Consider the following 10,398-nt stretch of genomic DNA (forward strand, 5'->3'; position numbering starts at 1 on the left):
CGTTGAACTGATTAAATTAGCAGAAGACATTTATTAATAGTGTAATTACTATAGTAATTTCATCTAAAGATTTTCTGTTTTGGGAAATAAAAGCATTGAGTAATTTAGGGTTAAAGGTAGGGTGTTTGTTTTAATTGTGGAAGCAAATCAGGAATCATTAATGGAGGAGATAACGGAGGGAGTCACCAATATCAACATTAGCGCCGGTGATCTTCAGAAGAAGAATCGCATTCAGGTCTCCAGCACCAAAAAACCATTGTTCTTCTATGTCAATCTTGCCAAGGTAATATAATCTCTCCTCCCATTCAGCTCTCATGCACATATATGTATATATTGTCGTATAAATTCGAAGAATTCGAAGAGTGTTTGTTGCTTTTGTTAATCTGGATCTAAATTTGAAAGAGTAACATAGTGTGTCGGAATGTGCATTAATGTTGATGTGGATGGATGGATGGATATGTTTGTATTTTGAGTGTAATTGGTGTTTGGGATTTGTGTGTTTTTTATTTATTTATGCAGAGATATATGCAGCAGTACAGTGAGGTGGAGCTTTCTGCTCTTGGAATGGGTATGGCTTCACTTGCCCCTCTCTCTCTCCCTCTCTCCCTCGAGTTTTTCAGGCTTTTATGCCAAATTGCCAATGGAGCTTTTACTTTCTCAATACTCTATCTATTTATGCAATAATGATTATATCTCGAGGATTGTTGAATTTTATATAGTGTTAAGTATATTAATAAGAATAAATATACAGTAGTTGGATGACTTGTTGATTTTTGTGTGACAAATTTAGGGAATGTCAATTAGTAATATATTGAATGTGTTAATGTTATGGACTGATTCAGTTTTTGGATATTTTTTCAATTAACAATCTTACTAATAATCATTGTTGTAAAAATAGGCCTAGGCGTGCCCCTAGGCTGAGGCGAAAAGGGGTGTAGGCGGCAGCCTTGGTGGCTGTCTAGGCGGTCGAGTCGGCCAACTCGGCTCCGAACTCGGCCGAGTCGGCTGGAACTCTTTTTTCTTAATTGGTTTTTTTCCGCTCAAAACTACGTCGTTTTGAGCGGATTTATATATATATAATATATTAGGCGGGCGGCACCTAGGCGCTCGGCTAGTGCCTAGTGCCTTCTGTAACATTGCTAATAATACTTTTTTTTTTTGAACGCCATTGCTAATAATACAGTTGGCTATGATTTTATTTTGGCCATATACGAAACATATGTTTTGTTAATTCTGTGTTTGGCATGATTGTTAATAATTCATTTGGGGAGAAGGGCCAAATAAGCCCTCAAAGGCTCAAACTATTGGGGTAGTTCAGTTGGACCATTTAACTTAAAAAAGCTTCAATATATGCGAACTTAGAAACAAAATAGTGTAATTAGCATTTTTATAGGTTAAAATCAAGTTGCCCTTCACATCTGCTTACATGACACCTTACATCAAAACGTTAACCAATTTCACTAAGAAATTTCTGGTGACTTTCAACTTTTTAGCAACTCTTCTTTAATCTTTTGGTGAGTTAGAGGACAAGGAGATTCCATAGTTTGGAGAATGAGGACCGAAGGTCCATGTACATTGCTGTGGAGTGTGGAGGATGAGGATGAAGGCCCTCGATCCTTGGCTATTGAGGTTCATGCTCATCCTCCCATGGCTATGTAGGATGAGGTTCGTCCTTGTCTTCCCATGGCTATGTAGGATGAAGTTCGTCCTTGTGGCTATGTAGGATGAGGTTCGTCCATGTCTTCCCATGGCTGTGGAGGACAAGGACGATTCCCATCCTACATGGCTGAAGATAGCTGAGAATGAAAAAAAATATATATTGTTTTTTATTATTGCCTAATTTTTTTAAATATTCTTTAAGAAACATGTCAGCGAAAGAAAAAATTTTAAGGCTGCAATTGAACTTTCCACCATATTTTGAGGGCTTATATGTCCCCTTTCCCTTTCATTTGTATTGGCAAAAGGTTGCGTGTATTCCAAATATATAAATATTCCAAGCTATCCTTTGCCCTTTTATTGCATCATTTTGATGATTTTCCTTCCCTTTTTCTTTGTAGCTATTGCAACAGTAGTCTCAGTGGCTGAAATCCTGAAGAACAATGGATTAGCTGTTGAAAAGAGTAAGAATTTCAGTATTTGTAAAAGAGAATCTATATCCCAAACTGGAAAAAAAAAAAAGATTTTCTGATTCATTCTTCCAGCAGTTTTCCACACTGTCCAACATTTGCCTGCTAAGCTAAATTTAGCAGAAAGAATCCTTTATCCATGGTCAGATTTATTGTTCCTACTGTGCTAACCCCCCCAAAAAAAACATTTATGTTGCAGAGATTATGACATCAACTGTTGATGTCAAGGATGATTCAAGAGGAAGGCCAATTTCTAAAGCCAAAGTAAGTTCTATTTTATGATTTTATTTTGGCCCTGTTTGGTAAAAAGTAAAATAGTTAGCTTATCAGCCAATTTTGGCTTATTTGATCACTATTAGCTGTTTGACTTGATTAAAAAATCAATATAAGTGTTTGCTTAATTAGCTTTTTGTAACTCTAAAATGTTAAAATTCAAAAAGCTGCTCAAAACAACTTTTTCAATTAGCTTTTTGAGAAAGAAATTATACCAAAATAGCTATCAACTAATAGCTAATTTACCAAACACCTTTTTACAATCAACTATTGTTATCGATTAGTCATACCCTCTAACCGCTAACAACCATTTACCAAACAAGGACATATAGGAACTATAGATTTCCATATGGTAGCCCATGGTGTTAGGGTTTCGGCATAGCAGGACTTTTTATTTCGTTATTTTGTGTATGTCCGTTGACATACCCTTCAATCTGATGCAAAGACTCCCCGTTGACATGTCTGATCTTTCTTGTATAGATTGAGATAGTGCTTGGGAAGAGTGAAAAATTTGACGAGATAATGGCAGCGGCGGCTTCTGAAAAGGACCGTGGTGATGGAGAAGTGCAAAGTTAATTCTACCATCACAATCATCGCCTTTTTTTTTTTGCTTTATTTATCTTTGATTAGGAGTTGAGGTTTTGGAGTTGGTGGTTTTGCCAACATATGAGAACATCTAGAATCCTAAGTTGGCTTGTTTTAAGCAACAGAGGTTACTGTGTTGAACAAGCAGTTTTGTTACTTTGACAAATTTGTAATGTTTCTTGTATGGCAGCCAAGTGCATCATTATTGCAGTTTCAGAATTAAGGGAATGAATCATTTTGTTTGGTAGTATATAGGAATTTTAGTAAAAACAAATAAATAAATAAATGATAAAAATAAAAATAAATAAATATATAATAAAGACCTTTTTATTAAAATTTCATATTTAATGCATGCATAATGACCTTTTTATTTTTTTTTTTCATTTTTTTCTTTTCTTCTGATTCCATAGGAGTAAAAAGGTAATGGATTTTGTAGTTATTAAAAGATTTGATTCCAATAATACGATAACAAAAATAGACAACAAAAATGGTAAAAGACATTAAAACTCATAGTAAGGTGCAAAAGTTCCTAACCCAGGGTGGATGACATGGGCAAATATTTAGGCATTCCCTCAATCCATGAGAGGTTGAAGAAAAAATCGTTTGCTAGTCTCATCGAAAGGATCCAACACAGGTTAGTAGGATGGAAATCGAAGATCCTCTCGCTAGCTAGAAGACATGTCCTTGCTCAATCAGAAGGTTTATGGATTCAAGTTTTGAAGGCAAAATACTCTATCACTTCCATAGATTGTGTCTCTTGGAGACCAAAAATGAATATGTCTATTGCTTGGAAAGGGATTTTAAATGTTGTCCCAATTCTACAAGAAGGTAGTACAAAGTTGGTCAGGAATGGGAGAAACACGATGTTTTGGGGAGACAAGTGGATGGGCCACTGCCTTCTAAGCTAGGCCACTTCAAGAATCCATCCCCTAGATCGTCACAGGTCAGTTGCATCTTATTGGAACAAAGACAGTGGTTGGAATTGGGATCAACTGCAACACCTCCTCCCAGAGTCATCCCTTAACGAATTGGCTGCCATTCTAATTAATGAGGATTTGGATTTGGATGACCTCACTGTTTGAAGAAATGGAGCATCTTCTACATTCTCAGTTAGTGCAGCCTATGACTTGGCTTCTAATTAATCCAATACAACTAAAGCAGCTAAATGGAATGCCATTTGGAAGTTAAAACTTCCTAGCCACGTCAAAACGTTCTTATGGTTGGCCCGTCATGGACAGATTCTGACTAATAGCATGTGGTCAAAGGGTTTAGCTTTGGTGCAGAATCCTACAGATTATGGTAGAGGATGACAAATGCTGGCTCTACCTGGATGTAATTTGGTGCAGAATCCTACCTCTATTCCACTTGAAGTCAAAGGGTTTAGCTTTCAAGGATTGGTTGGATCGGGGAATCACTAGTAAAGGTAGTTGCCATAGACCTGAAGATGATAACATCATATTCGCCTTAATGATATGGTGGGTATGGAAATGGAGAAATGAAGTAATCTTTAATAACACATTCCAGCCCCTCAATTCCAAGATCTCTTGGATTAAATCATAAATCGAGAAGATATCCATAGCCTTCGAGAAAGGAAGAAGCCAAGTTACATACAATTCACTCGTACAACTGGGAAAAGCTCAAGTAGTCCAAACCAGAGAAAGGAATGGTTAAGATCAACTTTGACGGCTCAATCGATCTTTCATCAGGTAACACAGGTTGTGGAGGAGTAATTAGAGACTTCAATGGTACGTGGAAAGGAGGATTCGTATATAACATTGGATCCTATCCTCCATTGCAAGCAGAGGCATGGGCCTTGCTTAGAAGCATCTAGTTAGCTACCGCCATGGGATTCAAAAAAGTCAGTCTTGCGAATTAATTGATAAAAAGAATGAAGGCTCAGCTCCCAACGATGTGGTCTGCAATATCATTAGAGCATGCAAACAGGAAATGCGACAGCTCGAGACTTGGAAGATTACTGCCGTACCTCGTGAGATTAATCCAACTGCTGACTGCCTGGCCAGTATAGCGAAGAATTTCCCTAAAGGTCTCCACATCCTAAAGGACCTCCCTGACAACCTACTTAGCTTACTAGAGTTTGATAACGCAGGCTACCCTTCATGGCGTTTAATGTGTAATCCTAGCTAGGTTTCTTGTACTTTGTTCGGGTTTCCCCCTTCCAATGAATATAAAAAAAAAAAAAATAATAATAATAATAATAGCTACAAAAATTATCTTGTTCCTGAGAAAAATTTAATTTCTAGTAATTGGAGCAATGACACTGGGGATAAAATAAGGATCAAGCTGCTAGGATTGTATTTTAGGCACACTAGAATTCATCATCCTTCTCCATATATTATTAGGAATAATATCATTTACCATTCATATCTTGATTGAATTTTTTGTATCCGTATAAATACATCTCATCATTATGGATTGATCAATAATAAGATTATTCTCATTATTGTTCTCATCTAGTATCAATAGACCAAACAATGACTACAAACTCTACCAAGATAATAAATTAAAAAAAAAAAAAAAAAAANTTGCTTGGAAAGGGATTTTAAATGTTGTCCCAATTCTACAAGAAGGTAGTACAAAGTTGGTCAGGAATGGGAGAAACACGATGTTTTGGGGAGACAAGTGGATGGGCCACTGCCTTCTAAGCTAGGCCACTTCAAGAATCCATCCCCTAGATCGTCACAGGTCAGTTGCATCTTATTGGAACAAAGACAGTGGTTGGAATTGGGATCAACTGCAACACCTCCTCCCAGAGTCATCCCTTAACGAATTGGCTGCCATTCTAATTAATGAGGATTTGGATTTGGATGACCTCACTGTTTGAAGAAATGGAGCATCTTCTACATTCTCAGTTAGTGCAGCCTATGACTTGGCTTCTAATTAATCCAATACAACTAAAGCAGCTAAATGGAATGCCATTTGGAAGTTAAAACTTCCTAGCCACGTCAAAACGTTCTTATGGTTGGCCCGTCATGGACAGATTCTGACTAATAGCATGTGGTCAAAGGGTTTAGCTTTGGTGCAGAATCCTACAGATTATGGTAGAGGATGACAAATGCTGGCTCTACCTGGATGTAATTTGGTGCAGAATCCTACCTCTATTCCACTTGAAGTCAAAGGGTTTAGCTTTCAAGGATTGGTTGGATCGGGGAATCACTAGTAAAGGTAGTTGCCATAGACCTGAAGATGATAACATCATATTCGCCTTAATGATATGGTGGGTATGGAAATGGAGAAATGAAGTAATCTTTAATAACACATTCCAGCCCCTCAATTCCAAGATCTCTTGGATTAAATCATAAATCGAGAAGATATCCATAGCCTTCGAGAAAGGAAGAAGCCAAGTTACATACAATTCACTCGTACAACTGGGAAAAGCTCAAGTAGTCCAAACCAGAGAAAGGAATGGTTAAGATCAACTTTGACGGCTCAATCGATCTTTCATCAGGTAACACAGGTTGTGGAGGAGTAATTAGAGACTTCAATGGTACGTGGAAAGGAGGATTCGTATATAACATTGGATCCTATCCTCCATTGCAAGCAGAGGCATGGGCCTTGCTTAGAAGCATCTAGTTAGCTACCGCCATGGGATTCAAAAAAGTCAGTCTTGCGAATTAATTGATAAAAAGAATGAAGGCTCAGCTCCCAACGATGTGGTCTGCAATATCATTAGAGCATGCAAACAGGAAATGCGACAGCTCGAGACTTGGAAGATTACTGCCGTACCTCGTGAGATTAATCCAACTGCTGACTGCCTGGCCAGTATAGCGAAGAATTTCCCTAAAGGTCTCCACATCCTAAAGGACCTCCCTGACAACCTACTTAGCTTACTAGAGTTTGATAACGCAGGCTACCCTTCATGGCGTTTAATGTGTAATCCTAGCTAGGTTTCTTGTACTTTGTTCGGGTTTCCCCCTTCCAATGAATATAAAAAAAAAAAAAATAATAATAATAATAATAGCTACAAAAATTATCTTGTTCCTGAGAAAAATTTAATTTCTAGTAATTGGAGCAATGACACTGGGGATAAAATAAGGATCAAGCTGCTAGGATTGTATTTTAGGCACACTAGAATTCATCATCCTTCTCCATATATTATTAGGAATAATATCATTTACCATTCATATCTTGATTGAATTTTTTGTATCCGTATAAATACATCTCATCATTATGGATTGATCAATAATAAGATTATTCTCATTATTGTTCTCATCTAGTATCAATAGACCAAACAATGACTACAAACTCTACCAAGATAATAAATTAAAAAAAAAAAAAAAAAAACCGCCACGGGCAAGTGAAACACCTCTTCTTGCCCAACCTCTGATATTGCCTATTCAACAATAGCCCAGATAATACGCTACTCACTTTGTCTCCATTGAAGATACTTCCTCAAATGATATATTATGGAATACTCAACTTGTTCTCTTTCTCCGTAGTCAATGATAAAACCAATTAGTTCTAGATCTCATTCTGTATTTGTATGTATGAACATGTATGAAAATAGTATGAAGCATGGAGAGAAGATTCTAGAAAATGGGTACATATAGCCTTCTATATTTAGTGTTTGGAGAGAGAGAGTAAAGAGAAGAGAGAGACCCCCTTATTGAAGGGCTAGGGCCCTTTATATAGGCACCTAGACCCGTACACGATACCGAATAAACGTAAAAAATACGTAGGGCGGTATATTACCTATCAAGTAGCCCCCCAATCCGTGCCCTAACGTCGAGCTAATGAGGAAGGGTTCGGGTTGGAAAAACTGACCATACAGTCCGCAACTTACACTGGTTGCCTCGTTAAAAACTTTAGACTAAGAAAAAACCTAGTGGGAAAAAATCTTAGCTAAGGAAAAATGAGCACAACCTTAAGCGCCAATGAGGAAGGATTCGGTCAGGAAAAACTGGCCATATAGTCTGTGACTTGCGCCGGTTGCCTCGTTAAAAAACCTTAGACTAAGAAAAAACCTAGTGGGAAAAAATCTTAGCTAAGGAAAAAGGATCACAACCCTAAGCACCGTCTTTTGGACTACAAAGGGTCGTCTGAAATATACCGATCTAGAGATCAGATTTGCAATATGATTGAGAAGTTGAATTTTACAAATCAAGAGATTGGGTTTTTAAAGAGATCCGGCGATCAAGTCTTACCAATCAAGGGATTGAATTTTATTCACGGTCCAAAGGACCTCTATTGATCTTAACGATCATAAGTGGGAACACTTTTCCCATCGCTCTTTACACGGGCTAACTGGTCGCAGCTAGTTTGATCTTGGTCAAACCCCGACCTAAGTTACCTGGCTCAAAGATTGTTCTTGGCCGATTGTGTTTGGTTAGTCTTTGATTAGCACATTGATCACTATGATGGGTTTTGAAAATCGAAAATTATATGAACATGGTGATTTCTCCTTTTTGCGCTCGGTTTACGAATTGAGAGTCTCAAGTGGAGGGACGCTAGGAGACCCGAAAGTCTATTGATAAGACTCTAAGATACCCTTATTTCAGGCACATTTTAGGGTGTTTTATCGCGTCTATAGCATCCTTATTTGGTAAATTATGTGCGTAAATGCTTGAAAATCACTAACTGATGCACAAAAGCTATTTTTAGCTTAAAAGAAGTAAAACAGGAGCCCCGGGAGCAAATAGGACCAAAAGATGAGCTTAAAGAGCAAACCAGGCAAAAGCGGAGCCCCGGAGGACCAATCTGGAAGGCCACACGCGTGTAAGCAAGCGTGGAAACTTTCCAGAAGCTCCCCACGCACGCTCACACGCGTGTGAGAGGCGTGGAGGCGTGATGCGCGAATTTCAGCTAGGGTTGTCATTTCGGAGACTATTTAAACCCCTTTGATGAATTTCCAAAGGGGGATTTTCCAGAATTTTAGTTTTCCCTTTCCTTAGTTTTCCTTTGGAGAGTTTTCTCCATTTTTCTTAGTTTTTAGATTAGATCAATCTCCATTGTAGAAGACAACAAGCTTGGATTGAAGATCTTCTTCTCTCTAGGTGATCTCTATTTCATTTCTATAATTTTAGCTATCTTGTTCTTGGATTAAATTAGCTTTTACTTTCATTTCATATCATGAGTAGCTAATTTAGTCTAGGGATTTGGATTGTGTGATTGAATATTGCTTTTGTGATGATCTTATTTCTATATCTTGGATCTATGAGTTTGTGTTGATGGATTATCTATTCTTGTCTTTTGATTGTTATTTTGATGAGATCTCGTTGGATTTGGCCAATCTAGATGAGAGATTGAGCTCTTGACTCTTTCATGTCTTTGATTAGAGTTAGGATTTGAAGCTTTACACAATCAAAGTTCCTATGGACTTCTTAAGAATAATAGGATAGTGTGTAGCTTAAGTGTTTGATAAAATTCCTCTTAGAACTTTGGATGCTTGAAGGCACTCCTAAGTCAAAGAAGCCTTAGTACACAAGGTGGAAAAGGACTAAGACAATACACTCTTGAATAGACAATATCCTAACAATCCTAATCCATGACCTTAGACTCTCACTATGCAATATTCATGAACACTATCCAATCCCTACCCCTTTTACATATTCCCAAAATCACTTTTACTTTACTACTCTCTTGCACTCAAACCAACCAATGAACTACACTCTCACTTGCAATTCCACCCTTCACTACACTCAAGTCCTATGCATGATCCAATTAAGTAAACTCCCGAATGTTTGACACACCTCCACGTCCCTCCTTCGAGACCGACACTCGGGGAGTCACAGACTTTCCGTTTTAACATAAATATCTTTTGACGAATCAACCCCTACACAATACTGCTTCTTCAAAAAAATGGCGCCGTTGCCGGGGATGGGCAATAGGTTGTCATATGTTTTTGTTTACTTTGATTGCATGAATGCTAGATTTGAGAAATGTTAATCCATTCCACTTAATTTTGTTTTATTATTACTTGTTTTTGCTACTAACCCAATTGACTACTTCTAGTCAATTGTGGAAATTTTCGTTTCGTTGATAATTTTACCAGGTGAATGCACACGAGAGCAAAAGGAAATCAAGGTTTACTACCCTACATTCCTGAAATTAATAGAGCAACTAGAAGGAAAAATACCCAAGGATCACTAATGGCTTCATCAAGCGCAACAAGAAACTCACAAGGAAGAGGCACAACAGTACCAAATCCACCCCCAGTCCCAATCAATACACAAGTACCGATTAACCATGAAGAACCAATCATTGAAGAACCGCAAGCTAACAGAGCAAATAATCAAGAGAACATTCGTGAAGAGGAATATTATGGAAACCCTCAAGAACCACAAAGATCAATTGCAGATTACATGACTCCGGATTTTAACATGCACAACTCGATCTATGTACCTCCAATGGAGAATGTCAACTTTCACGTGCATCCAACTATTCTCACACTGGTTCA

At 37.8% G+C, this 10,398-nt stretch overlaps 1 protein-coding gene across 1 annotated transcript; it reads left to right on the forward strand.

Annotated features, from left to right (window-relative positions):
- Nucleotides 1–3,216, forward strand: LOC115998599 (uncharacterized protein At2g34160-like). Its single transcript, XM_031238203.1, has 5 exons — nt 1–283; nt 520–568; nt 2,058–2,120; nt 2,326–2,390; nt 2,880–3,216. Exons 1-5 carry the CDS (start codon nt 161–163, stop codon nt 2,973–2,975), a joined length of 396 nt encoding a protein of 131 aa, XP_031094063.1. The 5' UTR covers nt 1–160; the 3' UTR covers nt 2,976–3,216.
- Nucleotides 3,217–10,398: the final 7,182 nt, after the last annotated feature.

Source organism: Ipomoea triloba, chromosome 12 (assembly GCF_003576645.1).
Source record: "Ipomoea triloba cultivar NCNSP0323 chromosome 12, ASM357664v1".
Classification (NCBI taxonomy): domain Eukaryota; kingdom Viridiplantae; phylum Streptophyta; class Magnoliopsida; order Solanales; family Convolvulaceae; genus Ipomoea; species Ipomoea triloba.